Genomic DNA, 17,688 nt, shown 5'->3' on the forward strand with positions numbered 1-17,688 from the left:
CCCCCCCCCCATCTAAAAAGCATGCCCGCAGGCTCCAGAGGCCAGTGAAACAACTCCTGGGCCGAGTCCTCTTCAATCTGCAGGCTCTCTCTGCCCCAGCTCTTACTCTCTTTGTGAATATCTGTTTTTGAAACCATCTTTGTAGCACCATGAAATCAAGTTCAATTCCAATTAATTAATCCCCTTTCTCCAGAGACCAAAGAGCTTGTGGGTAGAGAGTGGGGGAGAAATGGAAATAAACCTTACCATGACAGAGGTCAATTAGAGCCCAAGGGAGAGGGGAAAAATTCCTCATGGTTAAAGAGTCGCTTATTTATGAATTAGGGGAGGAAAGGAGGTCAGATATTGAAGATTTTTCCTTGAAAAATCCATCAGAGGAGGCAGCAGCTTTTGAGTTAGATTTTTTTGAGTTTCAGAAAGCCCTGGCAGCCAAGCAAAGGAGTCTTGACCCCTGGATGAGCCCTTCTCCCCTTTCCAAATTCTGTTCTCACAGCCAACGACTTAGATGCCCTTCCTACCCTATATATAAGTGACACTGTGTCTTAGGGTGGGTTTTAGGAAATGTTCCTATCCCTGCTGGCAGTAGGACAGAGGAACCTCCCCCAAAGAGGTAGGACCCATATCCATGAGCCTAGATCAATCTTCAGTGTGTTAAAGAATGATTGACAGGATCCCAGATCCTCCTCTAGGAAATAACCAAAGCCCCCTTGAGAGGGTGAATACTTACACTCTAGTTTATCTTGAGGTCTCCCCGTCTCCAGCAGGGAGAGGTAACACACCACATCCTTCAGGTACACTACGGGGGACTCTGGGCTTGAAGACGGAGCAGCTGGTGCTCCCAGGGGGGTTGCAGCCACTTGGTTTTTAGATGGTGCTTGCTTCTCCACCATTTTCAAGTCTGCAATAGGAAAAAGGAGAGCATTCAAGACACTTTCTATTTAGTACTAACCCTCTTTGTTTCCCCAGTCTCTTCATGGTAGAGGTTAAGAATTTAATATTGGTGTCTTCAAAAGCTTGAGTTACATAAACATGATCAAATCAGTGGTCCTAGAGATCCAGTTAGTGGAGGTCATACTCTCTGGACTTTATTCTGACCCTTTTAAGAGTTTATTTCCTCGTAAGAAATCCATCTATTCTTGGTAAATCTTCAGAAAAGATGATAGTGACTCTTGATAATATTAATAGTCTATAAGTGAGTGTCATTTAGTTTACTTTTTGGGAACACACTCAACTTGTAGAAATAATTTTGGCATTTCAAGATGGAAAGTCATCAGTAGTCACCAATAGACTCATACTTTTATTCTTAAACTCATTTAAAGACAAAGAGATGAATACTCAATAGAGAACGGTAGAACTGACAATTGAATAATTTCCAGAAACTAGGAAGAACTCTGACTAACTGCAAGCCTAATCAGTTGAATAAAGAAAATGTAGAACGTGACTTATTGTTAGTTTGGATCTGGAATGTCTCCCAAAGGCTCGTGTGTTGAGGACTTGGTCCACAATGCAGCAATGTCAACAGGTGGGGCTTTGGGGCAGTGACTGGGTCATGAAGGCTCTAATCCCATCAGTGGACTAGTCAGTCTACTGGTGGGTTCATAATTGAAAGGAAGGTGGCAGAAACTGGAAGAGGTGGAGCCTCTTTGCAAGGAGTGAGTCCTTGGGAGTCATGCCTTGGGGACTATATTTCATCCACCAACCTCACTTCTCACTTCAAGGAGGTGAGGCCATCTGTTCCAGTTCTTCTCTGAGATGATGTTCCACCTCACCATGGGCCCAAAAGCAACAGGGCCAGGCAACTATGGATTGAAACCTCTGAAACTGTGGATCAAAATAAATCTTTCCTCTTTTGTTTTTCTTCTCAGGTATTTTTGTCACAGCAATGGAAAGCTGACTAATACACTTATTGTAATCCAAGAATACAGTAAGTTTTCCCTCTAAAATTTTTCCTCTTAGAATTCTTTGTTTCCTCCATACTGTGTTCTAGTTCAGAAATATAAGATCTAATACTAATAAGAAAATCAAGCAGCTATATTTTACTATGTTAATTCTATTTTTTTTTTACTTTTTTTGGGGAGGGTACTAGGAATTGAACCCAGGGGCACTTAACCACTGAACTACATCTCCAGCCCCTTTTTATTTTGAGACAGGGGCTTGATAAGTTGCTGAGGATGGCCTCCAACTTGTGATCTCTTGGCTCAGCCTCCCAGTCGCTGGGATTACAGGTATGTGTCACTTCATCCAACGTGAATTCTACTTTTTGAGGTACCTTGAGTATCTTCTCTTGTTCCTCAGCCTTTCAGAAATGATACCCATCAGAAATGATTCACTTTATACCCAGCAGGACGTACAGATCCCAGAAAACAATTAACCAGGGAAGAAAAAGAAGACTGTCAGTGGGAAATACATGTTGTGTGTCTTAAAACCACCAAAAAATACAACTTTAGCAAGTAATGTGTGCTGAAGATGCACACAGGCGTGCACACACACACACGCACAGAGAGAGACCACCTTGATAGTGATACCTGTGGGAGAAGTCCATGTGGCCTGTACTGTCTTCATTCAGAGAACCAAAGAGCCAAGCAATGGGGGTCAACGTTCCATCTCAGGCCAGAAGAGCTGTGTTAGATGGAAGCCTACCAGGACTTGGGGCTTAGACTGTGAGTCTGAAGGGAGTCAAAGGGATAGTAGGGGAGACAGATGCACTCTGTGTGCTATAAAGAACTCCAGGAAGAGACCAAGATGGAGCTTGTAACAGCTACAAAATAAGGAAAGGATGTTTCATTCTGAAGTCTCAGGGGATCAGATCTTTGAACATAATTTCCTACTGGACAGGACCCTCAATAGGTATAGAGAGATACAAACTTTATGAAACTAGAGTGGAAAGCCTCAGGGGTGAGCAAGTAGAGATGGAACTACAACTGGATGAGATAAAAACTGGGATAGTGAGATAGGGGAGGATTATAATAAAATTATATATGAACAGAAATATTAAAACCACCAGTGAAGGAAAAGTCATGGAAAAATATAGCAATAATGTAGAAGACAAATGAGAGAAGTCCTTTGTTCTGAGTCGTTACTTATACCCCAAGTTTTTGCTATATCCTCAGATTATTCATCCATTAGAATGTTATCAATGATTTCAACTTTGACTAACATGGACACACACACACACACACACACACACACAGAGACCGCCTTGATAGTGATACCTGCTGGAGAAGTCCCACCTAAAACATCTAAAAATTGGACAGAAAACATGAAACAATAATTCCTAGGGCATTAATAACATGTAACAGCAAATAGTGATTCCTGAGAAGATGGAAAACAAATGAAATGAGCCCTACAATTGTCACATCTTACTATTTGGAAAGAATTCCTGGGCTGTGCTAGGGGAGGGGAAACCCAGGCAGACCTGGCTGTCTCTCTGAGCTGAGATGGGGTTGGGAGAATGGGGAGCCCAAAGTGGCAGAGGTCATACAGCAGAGCGTTGGAGCAGAGGAAACTTCACAAGAGAGAATTTCAGACATATATAGAAGGTCCCCTTTGTAGAACAGCATTGTTACTCTCAATTTTTTCAGCTGAGTGGTAGTTAGCGCTATGGTGTGAGGAAGCTCGCTAGCTACCTGAGGAGGGGAAAGAACCAGGATTAGAAAAACAAGCTCTGCAATGCAAGGAGAATCAGGAATAATGTCTATTCCCGTCATCTAGGTAGATAATCCCTGTAACCCCCAAATCGTCAGCAGAGGACGCAAGAGTTTTTCCTTAATAGTGAAGCAATATTGGCCTTTCTGTTTCTGCCCAAGAAACTTAAAAGCTAGACCTCCCCTACCAAATTATTTTCAAGTAACCTAACTATACCCCAAAACAAATCTGTCAAAATGCAAAAATATATAGTACCTAACATTTAGAGAAGGAATAACATGGATTCTACAGAAATTCTCCTAGAAAATTTAAGAGGTAGAAATTCTACCCACTTTATTAGACCAGCATTATTCTAAAGCCAAAATTGAAGAGGATACAAGAAAAGAACATGCATATCAATGAACATAAGTACAAAGTTCTTAATACAGTTCTAGCAAAATGAAGCCAAGAAATTAAATGAGACCAAAAGAAATAAGGAGATAGGTTATGTTCAAGGATTGGAAGCCCCGTTATGTTAAATGTTAGTTCTTTTTGATCTTGAGGTAGGGAAAGATTTCTAAGATATGATACCAGAAGCTCAATTCATAAAGGACAGAAAATTATGAATTGGGTTTCATAAAAATTAACTATTTTTCCTTCAAAGACAGAGAATGAGAAGACAAGTCACTGAGAGGGAGGAAATATTAGCAAGTCACAATACCTGGTAAAGAACTTGTATCCACAATATGTAAAGAACTCTTAAAACTCAATGCAGCCCAATTTAAAAATGGGGAAAAGATTTGAACACTTTATTAAAGAAGATATACAGCCGGCAATTAAACATATGAAGGGATGTGCAACATCATTGGTCAATAGGGAAATGTAAACAAAAACCACCACGAGATACCACCACATGCATAGAAATAACTAAAAATAAAAAGACTGTCATTGGCTGTTGAGGATATGGAGCAACAGAAATTCTCACATATGGCTATTAGATATTCAAAATGGTTTGACCACTTTGGAAAGAGTCTGAAAGTTTCCTATAAAGTTAAATGTACACCAGTACCTACTATATTATACCATTCATTCTATTGCTTGCTATTTACCCAAGAAAAATGAAAGTTGTCCTAACAAAGACCTGTACAAGAATATTCATAACAATTTTATATGTAATAAGAAAGAAAAATGTCCATCCATAGATGAGTGGATTAACAAATTGTGGAACATCTATATGCTAGAGTACTAGTTAGCAACTAAAATATTCATACACACAAATGGATAAAGCTCTAAATTATTATGCTGAGTGAAACAAGGCAGACCAACAAAAGTACATGGTATAGAATTCACTTTATATAAAATCCAGATGATGCAATCTAAAACACAGTGGCAGAGAGCAGATCAGAGGTGGGAGGGTGGGAGAAAGGAATTATAAAGAAAACTTTTGGAGATCATGGATATATTCATTATATTGATGATTGTACTGATTTTTACAATACATGTCAATTTATTCATGTGCAATATATATACATGTGCAATTTATTTTATGCCAATTTTACTTTAAAAAAACTTTTTTTTTAACTTGATTACAGCCTTTCCTGAAGATCCTTGCATCACTAGAGCTATGTGTGGATCTTGAGCCATTGTTCTCGTTTTCATTGAGTTTAGTGTTCACTCCTGTATGGAGATGCTGTGACACTGTCCCATTGCTCTCCTTCCTCCTTATGTCACCTTATATGAAATATCCCTAACCTATGTCCACCTGAATACATCCCTCAGGTCCCACCAGTAAAAAACAGTCAATGTCCTTTTCCAGATCACAGAGGTTCTTTCCTGGTGCCATCATAAATCCTTTCATGTGAAGGTTCTTGGGTGGCCCTGCCTGGTTCCACTTTCTTCCCTAGTCTCTGTATTATTTATTTCCTTCCATTTGGAGATGTAACATAGTGAAAAGAGAACCAGGCAGGAAGCAGGACAGGGATACTTGTACTGCATTTCTGCTAACTTTTGTATGATCTTGCACAAATAAGCTTACTCCCTACAGCCAACCTTGCTATCTTCATCTATCAGAGGAGAGGCTTGCATTAAAACTGATGCTTCTCTTAAGTCTTGAGTGCCAGAAAATTTTTTGAATACAATGTTAAGTGAAAAACAAATCTTGATCCAAAATTATATACACAGTCTGATCCTGATTCTGTAAAAAAATAAGTGGAAAAATCCTACAAGGAAATCACACACACACACACACACACACACACACACATAATTGTATCATTGTATTTTTGTTGCTTCTTTTCGTTTATTTTTAAGACAAATTTTAAGAGAAGCTTCAGTTCACAGTGAAATTGAGGAAGGTACAGAAATTCTTTGCACACTCCCTGCTCCCACACATGTGTAGCCTCCCTCCCATGTATCCAGGTCCCTCACCAGAGTGGATGGAACATTTGTCGATGAACCTATATTGACACATCATTATCATCTGAAATCGATAGTTTGTTTACATTAGGGTTCACTCCTGTTGTTGTACATGCTGTGGATTTAGATAAATGTGTAATGACATGTATCGTCACGTTGTCACATCATATGGGATAGTTTCACTGCCTTAAAATTCCTTTGTGCTTTCCCTATTTATCCCTTCCTCTCCAACCTCTAACAATCACTGATCTTTGTTGTTCTCTTTTCTTTTTTCATACTCTTCAAATTTTCTATAATGTAAGTAAACTATTTTTATAATTGAGGAAAACTAAAAACAATAGAACAGAAACTCTCCAAAATAGGGCTTTCCCTGAGACTTCAACATTCTGAATTGCTGAAATATCTCAATAGCATAAGAAACTAAATACAACCCAGGAAACTATAGCTCTTCATTTTGCCCAGGTCCTTCCTGAGCTGACATCATGACAATGACAGATTGAGCCAATGACTGGACTCCATCTTTCACAGATTTGTTTTTCACTTAACATTGTATTCAAAAAATTTTCTGGCACTCAAGCCATCCTAAGTGCCTTATGGAGACAAACATGCACTCACTAGCTCTGGAATGAATAACCTAAAGAGGGTTGTGCTAGACCTGAGCTTGCAGACTGATCTGATAGGTGAGAGGTCATAGCAAACGAGAATCTAGTTTCTTCCTCTGGCTTCTTCCTGGGAACCAGGAAGGGGCTGGGATTTTCAACAGATGGTCTAATCTCTGGTGATTCCAGGACTTGGCTCCTCCCTGCTGGCAGAGGCCCTCTGTGTGGCATCTGCCTGGCCCTGATTCTTGTTTCTGAAGAACAGGGGCATTTAATTAAGACATCTATTGAAGGGGGCCTAGCAGAAAAAGGATTTTCTCTTTTAAACCTCAAGTCTCAGAAAAAAAGAAGAAAACAACAAAACACAATGTTATACATTCCCCCTGGACCAAGAATCAAATAATTGGCCTTTCATGATTTGACCACATGATTTTCTCCATAAGCAAGGAAAATGGCACATCACAAATCACTTCTCCAGGAGAAATCTTTGGAAGTTTCTCTTTTAGCTCTATAATGATGTAGCTATTTAAAATAAGCATGGTGGGTCCATAAATCAGCCAACTTCCATTATGGTTATCCACTATCTTTTCTCAAATATCACATAATGGCTTCTCTGCTATAAGTTCTTCCTTGATACCTCAAAATCTTCAGCCACTAAAACATACCTTGCCCAGAAAATTCCAAACTTCAAGAATGAAATGTAGTTTCTCCCTTATTCCTCTTGAGGTACCAGATACTTGGACTAAGAGTTTGGGGCAGGGTGTTTCTCACTATTGTTTTTCTTTTTAGGAGTTTAAAATCCCGAAACTTCTGTTTTTCCCTTTTTTCTTACTATGAGGATTATTTATGTCAGAATATGTCTTCTCTATTCCAAGTAAGACTTATTTATGTCTTAAGTCCATTTATCAAGGGTCTTTGGCCTAACCATGGGTGGTGGAGTGCTGAGCAGGCATGTTTGAGACTACACTTTTATAAGGTCTTGTTCTATTGTGGTCCCCAAAGGCATCAGGAAACACTCATGCTCTTCATCCTTGCTCTCTGGGGCTCCATGAGCAGCCTGCAATTTACAAAGCATACAATCGCAGAGGCCACTCTCCTTTACAAACCATGCTCTGCTCCCATCCATAGTGAAGTTTTAAAAATCTCATCTCTCCTTTAGTGTAACAATGAAAATTCCATAATCCTTATAGTTTTCCTTTTAGGTATGACTGGAATAAAGACTAAAACTATATTTAGTGTCCACTTAAGGAAACTATATTCCTGGATCTCTGTTACAATTGGTTCTCTTTCTCCTTCAGTTGTAGTATCTCTTATCTGTCTTGCATACAACACACACACACACACACACACACACACACACACACACATATATATATATATACACACATATAGGTAGACATATGAAAAATATAATAAAACCACATTCTTATTCCCTAGGCACATCCCAAGTGCTTGAGTTCACCATCATGTACCTGTATTTTCTATAAAATAAAATCTATAGCAAACAAGGTTCAACTCTCTTAGGTTTATATTTGAAGCTTCAGGAGCAACCTGGGAGAAAGAGTCCATGAAAACAGGATTCCCAGCTGACACACCGGCAGACTGAGGGTGCATACTGAAGGAGAGTTTGGCAGACCATGATGAGTTAAGAATAGAGGCAGCCTGAATCATAATGGCTAATACTGTTGAACTGAAGACTAATGTTATATGTGTCAGGCACTGTTCAAAGCATTCACATATCTAACTCACTTAGTCTGCATATAAATTCATATTATCATTTCATTTTACAAACGGGACACCTAAGCATAAAGACATTGTTCAAACATGCCCCCTAGTTACAGAGTTAGGTAATGTCAGAGCTGGGAATCAAACACAGGCAGTCTGACTCTGAAGTCCAGATTCTTGACCAATATGCTCTATTGCCTGATAAAACTTAGGTTGAAAATGATCAGGAAATTTGTATTGGACATGAGGACGGAAGTCAAAGATGGTAATCTTTGCTTCTTCCAGTTTTCTCAGGAGCTTCTTGCCTTGGGTCTGGGCCTGTTAATAGCACAGAGAAGTGGCTTTCTACTGATAAGTGTATCAAGGAAGATTCCACATCTGTCACAGCCCAGGGGAGGGCCTATGAACAGCAGGCACTACAATAGCCCCATTAAGCATATAGCCTTCATCATTCTTTCAGGAACTAACCAAAATGGCACCTTTACATAGCAGTAAACCATTAGGCACCTCAAGAGAAACCACTGCTTCCTCTCTCTGTGAGAGAAAGAGAGCAGGGACTTTGAGGTTAGACAAGTGTCATATATAATCTTGTCATATATAATCTCTTAGAGCCTCTGTTCCTCATGTGTGAAGTATGATTATGATGGTTAGAGGAATATGTAATAAAAAGGTACATGGCAAATATATCTTCAAAACAATTGTAGCTGGCTTCCTCTTGTTAAATTCATTAGCAACTCTCCAACTTATATAACCAAATATGTAAATTATTTATTGTCAAAAGTCAATCATGGGCTGGGATTGTGGCTCAGTGGCAGAGCGCTTGTCTCGCACATATGAGGCACTGGGTTCAATCCTCAGCACCATATAAAAATAAATAAATAAAACAAAGGTATTGTGTCCATCTACAACGAAAAAAATATTTTTTAAAAAGTCAATCAGGGCATACTTTCACTCTTGCTATACCCTCTTCATCCATCCATTGATAGAATCATCTGTATCTCAGCCTTTGAGCCAACCCTGTGTGTGTGCACACCCAGGAAAGCACACCCACCCTTCTCCTGAGAATGCTTGCTGTCTCTGGGCAGGCAGACCTGTCAGAGGTAAACATTTGTTCCAGGACAAGTGAAGCAAGACCTTTACCTAATCTTGGAATACTAGAACATTCAGATGGCAAGAGCCCCAGAGATGAAGGTTCTGAAGGCATCATAAGGAAAGATCTGTTTTAGTTATACAATTGTGTGGAGACAAAAATTGGCAGTTAGGTATCCTTGCTCTCCCCAAGGATGAGTATTCCCCATTTCTTCCCCAAATCTTATATTCCAAAGACTCACCAGTATCAGGGGCACAGGCCTCGTCTGCTTTAGCAGCATTATCTGCATTCTGTACATTAGAATCTGGGAAACAAAAAGAGTTAAAGGTCACCTTATGCCTTCCAGCTTCGTACAGAGAGGTAGGGGACCTTCCCACGTGAAATGTTCATTCAGGTTCTGTCTCTGTTCCTGGGTCACTTTCAGTTTGGTTCATGCTCACTGATTGGGGTGGGCTGTCTCCCCTCTTGCAGCCCAAGCTCCAGGAAGATAGTAGCCATGCCTTCTCCTTCCTACTCTAGTCCTACCTGGACATGGGCTGAATATGCTCCATTTATAAACTAGAATCTTTGCTGAGGGCTTTTTTCCTACTGCCACTTGTTAGTCTGTGTTCTCTCTTCCCCCCATCCTACCCTCCGATCCTGAGGGGCAGGAATTATTCTCATCTTTATTCCTCTTAACAAGGGAGTCATCAAACAGGACTTCCTGTAAGGTCCTATAAGAAAGGAGTCCTGGTCCCTTGATCCTCATTCTCACCCCACGGGGAAGTTACTATGCGCAGGACACCCTCTCGAAATACAGATTTGTGTTTGTGACAAGGTCTTTGGAGCTGCTTCACATCCTCCCACCTTGGGGAAAACTGGTCCATGTACCTGGGCCACTGGGCTCGCTGCTGCTGGCTCCCTCCTTTGGGTGGTCAGGAGTTTCATGTCTGGGCTTCTGGCTGAAGGCCAGGAAGAGGTGTGTGCTCAGGGGCTGAGGAAGGTCTACCTCCAGGTATGCTCTCATGAACAGCTTGAAGACATCATAGCTAACTGGCTGAGAAGGACAAAAAGAAAAGTCAGTGGAGGGAAGTGAAGGAACAGGGAGGAAGGGAAGATGGAAAAGGAAGCAGGAAAATGGTCGGTGAGGCAAATGGAGAAGGAAGCGAAGGAAGTAGAGGTGATGGGGACAGGAGTGAAAGGGCCAGGGAGGTGACAGAGAATGACAGGCACAGGGAGCAGGAGGTGGGAATGTAAGAAAACACGGGCAGTTGCACATCGGGGCTCAACGGGGTACCAAACCAGAGTGGGATTATGTAACAAGATAGGATGTGGCCTAAATTTGGATAAAAAGTGGGTAATCGAGTGAGCTCTGGAGGTGGAGGGCTCTGCCTTTGTCTGGGAGGAGTATGGCTTTAGAGAACAGGGTCTCGGAGAGTGCCCTGGAATCCCAGCTAAGAGGAAGAAGGACTCAGTTGAAAACATGATGGAAACAAATGGTTCCTCTGTGGTATCTCGATTTTCTTCTTGTGCCTTAAAGGTTGTGATTCCTCAGTATTCAGGTTTCAGAAAATAGGAGAGACCAGGAAGAGAAAAGAACAAGCTCCATCCTTCATTATTTTCATCATTCTGATCTTCCCTGGGCAGATCCCAAGATGACAGGGGATTATGTGTGTCTGGCTCAGCTGCTTCTCGAAACATGTCCTTGGGAAGGTTTTAGGCACCAGGAGAAGAGTAGGAAGCCAAGGACAGAAGGTAGAACCAAGAGACATGCCAAAAACTAGACCCTTTCCCTGCTGCGTCTCTCCCGGTACCGCCTGGCTTCTGGTCCCAGGCTGAGAGCATCCGTGCCAGAAAGAGCTGCTGCACTCAGCAAACACTCAACAACAACAACGACAACAACAGTGTGCAGTGAGTCATCACTGGCTGTGCTTTCATGGCATCAGATTCTTCATCAAATCGGCAGATGCTCCTGGAAATCAGCCTAGGAAGCACTACTTCAAAATCTGCTGTGCTGGTTTTGGTGAATAATAACAGCCATGAGAACAAAATCCCCTTGGGGGGAGCCTACTTGGTGCTCCCATCCAAATGTTGACCCCTCGTCCACCCTGGGAGCTCTGGGAGCCTTCTCAGAACTAGGAGCTGACTTGTATGTGAATGGTTAAGTTTAGGTTCCAAGTCTTGGCCCTACAATCCAATGATCCCTACCTACCCTACTAGGAGCTCATCAAGCAATTTGTATTTAGCTCCAGGCAGGACTGTTCTAGAGATCTCCTTTGCTGGGGGGAAGAAAGCTGTGTTAGATAAAGAATAAGGAAACCAAGAACGGGTAGATTTCCATTTATTGTGACAATTATCCATCTCTGTCCTTTTTCTATTCCGGAGTCTGTGTCTCCCTGGTTCAGGCTCTTTCTGTGCCTCTCTATCTTCACAGCCACATCACCTCAGAATGTTCCTTCTTCTCACATCCTTCTCCTTTTTTCCAGTACAAAATTTTCTCCTCCTACTTCCGAGTGTGACTCACCCAAGGTGACCCCTTCTTCCACTGGTTGCATGTCCGTCTCTGGTTGCATCTTCCAGCATTTGCTTGACTTCTACCAGCAAGCTTGCTCCATGGTCACCGTTCTGAAGCAATCGCTGCCTGCTGGAACTAGTAGAGCATCCTTCTTAACCTTTCCTTCCCACCTCTCCAAAGAGACCATGTTAGCCCCCCTTACTGCTTTCATCCCATTCAGTTTGGGTGCTAGCCCTTTACCTCTGAACCTGCTGTCTTGGAGGTTATATATTCAAACATTTCTTTTTAGACTTTCTAATTTTTTGGCTTCATGACAGCATTTCAATCTTCCTTGTTGAAACTCTGTTTTCTGTTCCATTTTGGTTCTCTTCATTCTCTATTTTGATTTGATGGAATATTTGCTAATGGCGTTCATTAACTTGTTTCAAAAAGCTCTTTTGCATTGTCTTTTCAAACTATTTTAATTGACAGGACTGTTTTAAGCTGTAGTTTTGAATCCCAAAATGTACTGTTAATTTCTTGGTTAATAGTATTGAGAACTATTGAAATGATGTATTTCTGGAAAACAGATTGTACTAAATGATTTAACAAAAAGCTAGTTTGGTTAGACAAGTTCTAACATTATGCTGTGAAAAAACAAAATAAGTGTGAGACTCAGGATACCCGCCGATGGTCTCAGATCTATCACATTCTTTGAGCCCCAGTTTCTCTTTCCAACAAGGTAAGGTGGCTGGTTAGAAGATCTCAAGTTTTAAACTTTAGCTTCCTCCCTAAACTAGCCAACAACAGAAATTCTCCCAATATTCTAGACTCATCTTTGAACTCTCAATGACCTAAGACTAGTCATTGTCCCTTCCTTCTGTCCACTGTTCCTTGGTAATGTATGTCATATCTGAACCTTTTCCATGTCTGTTGTCCCTGCTACTATCACCAGTTTCTGACTTGTTTCGTGAACCTTACTGGGACCGCTGCAATACCTCTCCAGGGCTTCCTTCCTCACCTCCATCTGTTGGTCCTCCCGTCTGTCTATCCATGCTTGCCAGATTGACTTCCTAAAGTGTGACTCTGATAAGATTGCTTCCCCACTCAAAAATTTTCCATGACTTCTTTTTTTTAATTTTTTTTTGTAGTTGTAGATGGACAGAATGCCTTTATTTTATTTGTTTATTTTTATGTGGTGCTGAGGATGGAACCCAGTGCCTTACGCATGCTAGGCAAGTGCTCTGCCACTGAGCTACAGCCCCAGCTCCCCAAATTTTCTATGACTTCTAATTGCCCAAGAAAGAGTTGTAATCAGTTGATGTAGTACTGTGTGTCTGTACTACATATCATAAAATACATGCAAAAGGAAACTAGATGAAATAAAAACGAATATAAATAGGAGATCTAAGAAGTAGTGTTTCTATGATCCAATGGATCATTCTGTGGAGTTTCTGAGAACTTGGAATTCACAGCCTCCTGTATAATCCACTCCAATCAGAATTTGTAGCTACTTCAAGCTCTCAGACCATTCTGGTATTTTCTCCTATCATTCCCAATGTGTAATTATGCACTCTGTTCATGCTGGTCTCTGGGTTCTTTCCTGGCCAAGCCTCTATGAACTTCACTCAGCATAAACCACTTCCTTCTCCATCTATCATCATTTTAGCCAGGATTTAAAGCCCAATCCAGCTACCACTTCCTCAAGGAAGCCCGAGAGGCTCTCCTGTACCTGAATTCCTACACTTTGAACCCTGGTTCCTATTCTGTGACACTTGTATATACTGCTCTGATTAATCTAGTTATTGGTGACATATCTTACTTTTTTGTACTAGATATAGAGTTCCTAGAAGGTAGAGATGCTAAGGTATCTGTTGTATTTCATTTTTATATTCCCTAAACCACCAATCATGGTGCCTTGATAGGTTTTTGAATGGATGATGGGTTCCTAGTTGGTGCACTTCAGGAATGGCCTTGTGCCTGGGCTGAGCACCAGTGCAGAACACACCATTGAATCAGACATAGGTTCACACCTTCAAGAGACACAGTGTTACATATACCATAAAGATATTGAAATAATAATATATGGTCAGAAGCGGTGAGTTCCATGAGAACTGAGAAAACAATAATGATGGAACTCATGCCCATTTATTCATGTCCCTATCCCAGGGAACAGAATGGCATAGAATAAATGGGGAACACAGAACATTCAAACCAGAAAAGGCTCAGAGGGGACTGGGACTCCTCATGCCATGCAGGCTCAGGAGATTCAGTGATTTGCCCCAGCTAGTTAGAGGCAGAGTAAAACCTGAAGCCAGATCTTTACTGTCTCTGTTACAGATTCCAGGGTTGGCAAAGTTCTACTTGTCATTCCCCGCAAGAACCATAAGTTCAGTAAGTCACTGCATGCCATCCTCAAAGGATATCTGGCTTACAAGAAAATTGTTTATAAGCACAGGCTAGGGGCAGAGTAGCTACTTAGTAAATGCAGAATGTGTGAGTGGGAGGGGGTGGCTTGGTATTATACCAAAACTACCTAACAACCACTAGGAGGTCCACTGGCAATTCTTGGAGTGCTATGGGAATGTCACTACACCCTCATTGTCAGGTCCAAGGAACTCTGCTTTTCCCCCAGCAGCAGCAAATTCCATGCAGGAAGCAGCTGGGCCATTGCAGCTGTTGCAACCTATTTCCAAGAGAACAGGTTCATCTTACCCAGGTGAAGAAGGGAGGAGACTGAGAGAGAGGGCTCACCAAGCATGGGACACTTGACTTCTCAGGATGACAGTGCCAGCCAGACTCTTATTATCATTTTTTGGATAAAACAAATTCTGAGGGCTGGGGCTGTAGCTCAGTGACAGAGCGCCTGCCTTGCACGTGTGAGGGACTGGGTTTGATCCTCAGCACCACATAAAAATAAAGATATTGTGTCCATCTACAACTAAAAAAAATAAAAAAACCCCACCAAATTCTGATGACATAAATAACTTGGTCAAGATCACAAATATGTGACAGAGCTGAAATCTGGGCTCTGATGTGTCTTGAGTCTAGGCTCACAGTATCACCAAGCCACTTGCCTATTTTGCTCTGCTGGGTTTTGAGCCCTCTCTAGCTGTCTGTCACTGGTTTAGCCTCCAGAGGATCTATGGTGCTAATAGGCAAGGGTACATTCATGATGGCCAGATACAGCTTCGCTATTCTATAAACTTTGGATTCCTGTCTCAGCTTTCCTAGCAATCTGCCCCTTCCCACAGCTAATTCTTTTCTTGTTGAGACATTTTAGCAGCAGCAAGCCATCAAGTTCAGGAGAAATTAAACCCTTCTTGTTTTCCCAATCCCATGCCATGACATTACACCTACCAGAAGTCAGGTGCTCTTTGTGAAAGAATGAAATCAGAGTGACAGAGCTCCCTTGGGATGCAGCAGTGCCAGGCCTACAAAGAATGGGGGCCAGCCCTGATGGAGGCGGGGGTGGCCACGTGCTCTCAACAAAAAAGCTGCCCCCACTTCCGAAAGCTCCCGTGGTGCTCACACCCGCGGTGGTCCTGACCAAATTGTTCCTCCCATGCATCAGTCCCTGGAGAAAACAGGCTGATTAGCAGCCCCCGCCAGCCTTTGTTCCCCTGCTTTCTTCATTGGGGGTGGAAGGTGTGGGGCACTGAGTTCTTTGCTGGCTCTGCCATCTTCTCTGCATGGCTTCTCCTTAGGAATGTTCTTTGAAATGGTGTATTCTCATTCTTTTCCCTGTTCTGGCAACCTCCCTTCTGCTTCATTCTCCCAGCAATTAGTGTCTTTTAACTTCCTCTCAGGTGCACCCCAAGAGAGCACGGGCTCTGTTGATTCACTCCCAGGGTCCAGCAGAGAAGGCGTTGACTCAGGTTTGTTGAATGGATGACAATGTGAATAAGTAAGTGGCCAGCCTCTCCCCAAGTTAATCCTTCTGATCTGTCCCTTTTCTGGCCCTCATAAAAGAACCCAGGAGCAGGGAAAAGGGAGCTGAATTTAAAGCATCCTGGCGAAAGGGTGATAGAAGAGGAGTAGTAAAGAGTGCAATTTTTTAAAGTGTCCTGTAAAGTGACGCTGCAAAAACTGCCTCATGCTCAAACTTAAAGATTTTTATGTTTTGTTATCTTCAGTTCACAGATGAGGAAAGTAAGGCTCAAAGGGGTGAAAGCTCTTATAAGATCACGTTCTGGTTGATGGCAGAAGTAGAAGTTTAACCTAAGATTACATGACTCTGGGGTCATGTCTCTTGAATTTGACCCTTTCGGTAAAGAGTAAGTTCCAGAAGGAAGAAACTGTGCTTCTTCATCTTTTTATCTTCTGTAGTGCCCAGCATAATGCCTGGGCACCCAAGAAATGTGCACTGAATTTGGAAATAGAATCGGTCTTGCATTCATTTATTCATTCAACAAATATTTGTCAAATGACTGTTATGAGTCAGATACTCTTCTGGGCACCGGACACACAGCAATGAACAAATATATTCTAGTGGAGAGACAAACAATTAATTAAGTAACTGATATGGTGTGACAGATGGTGAGAAACACTAAGGAAGAAAATAAAGCAAAGCACTTGGACAGGAAGGGTCAGGGAAGAGGGCTTCAAATTTTGGGCAAAGAAGGGGACAATCACCAAGAAAATGACTTGAGTGTAGATGTGAAGGAGTTGAAGTGAGGGAATGAACCTCGTGGAGATGTTGGGGAGGAACATTCTAAGAAGAAGACACAATAAATGCAATGGTACTGAGGCTACATCAACACTGACCTGCTGGACAGCACCTGGTAGGCTAAGCTGGCCAGAAAGGAACGAGAAGGAGGAGAGAAGTAAAAGGTGAGGAGGTGCAGATTGTAATGACCTTGACCTGACCTTTACTCTGAATAGGGGGTGAGGGAACTCTGGGAGATTGTGAGAAGAGTAGTGACAGGCTCTGACATAATTTAACAGATTGCTCCGGATGTGTATGAAGAATAGATGTTAAAGGAAAAGGGAAGAAGCAGGAAGTCTGGTTACAAGACTCTTGGGATAATCTGAGCAAACTACTGTGATAACATAGGTAAGGATGGTTGTGGTGCCGGTGGTGAGATGTGGCTGGATTATGGATATGTTCTGAAGGTAAATTTTGAAGATGTACTTGATGGGGGCTATGAGAGCAAGAGAAAAAGCCAATGATGACTCCACAGTTTTAGCTGAATAATTTGAAGAGTGGAAGTGACATTGACTGAAAGACTGCTGGGAAAACAAGTTTTATGGGGGAAGATTAAAGATACTAATTTAGCTCATGGTAAGTTTGAGATTCCCATTTGTTTTTTTAAGTGGAAAATGTCAAGTGTAGGGGTAAGGGGAAAACCAGGAGAGTGTGGGATCCTGAAACACAATGAATGTTGGGGGAGGATTTGACTCACCGTGGCCAAGGCCATTGGGCAAAACTGCTATTGGATTTAGCCACGTGGAGGTCTCTGGCCATCTGGACTAGGAGTTTTAGTGAAGGAACAGGAGTTACACACTGAAGAAAGGACTTTCAAGAAAGTAGAGAGAAAAGAAGTTGGAGATGAGTATAGGCAAATCTTTTCCATAGCTTTGCTATCAAGGACATGAGAGAAATGGTAGCTGGAAGGGAGAAGTGGAATCAAGAGAACACTTTTTAATATAGGAAAAGTAATTCTGTTTATACGTTAATGGGAAAATTCTAATATATGTAGGAAAGCTGGTATGAAAAACAGAAATAGAGAGAGAGAAAGGGAAAGGGACTGGGGAAGATG

At 41.8% G+C, this 17,688-nt stretch overlaps 1 protein-coding gene across 5 annotated transcripts in view; it reads right to left on the reverse strand.

The window, feature by feature from the left end:
* Dgkg (diacylglycerol kinase gamma) overlaps positions 1–17,688 on the reverse strand; it is a 199,803-nt gene that overhangs the window by 138,091 nt on the left and 44,024 nt on the right. For all 5 annotated transcript variants that reach the window (XR_007347933.1, XR_007347931.1, XR_007347932.1 and 2 more), the window contains exons 4-6: positions 10,324–10,489; positions 9,695–9,757; positions 728–898 (exon numbers count right to left, since the gene is read on the reverse strand). Coding sequence is in view for 2 of the 5 variants with exons in the window: in XM_015499958.2 (XP_015355444.1) it covers positions 728–898; positions 9,695–9,757; positions 10,324–10,489 (400 nt within the window). In the remaining 3 variants the exon portion in view is untranslated. The remainder of the gene's footprint in view (positions 1–727; positions 899–9,694; positions 9,758–10,323; positions 10,490–17,688) is intronic.

Source organism: Marmota marmota, unplaced genomic scaffold (genome assembly GCF_001458135.2).
Source record: "Marmota marmota marmota unplaced genomic scaffold, marMar, whole genome shotgun sequence".
In the NCBI taxonomy this organism is placed as follows: Eukaryota; Metazoa; Chordata; class Mammalia; order Rodentia; family Sciuridae; genus Marmota; species Marmota marmota.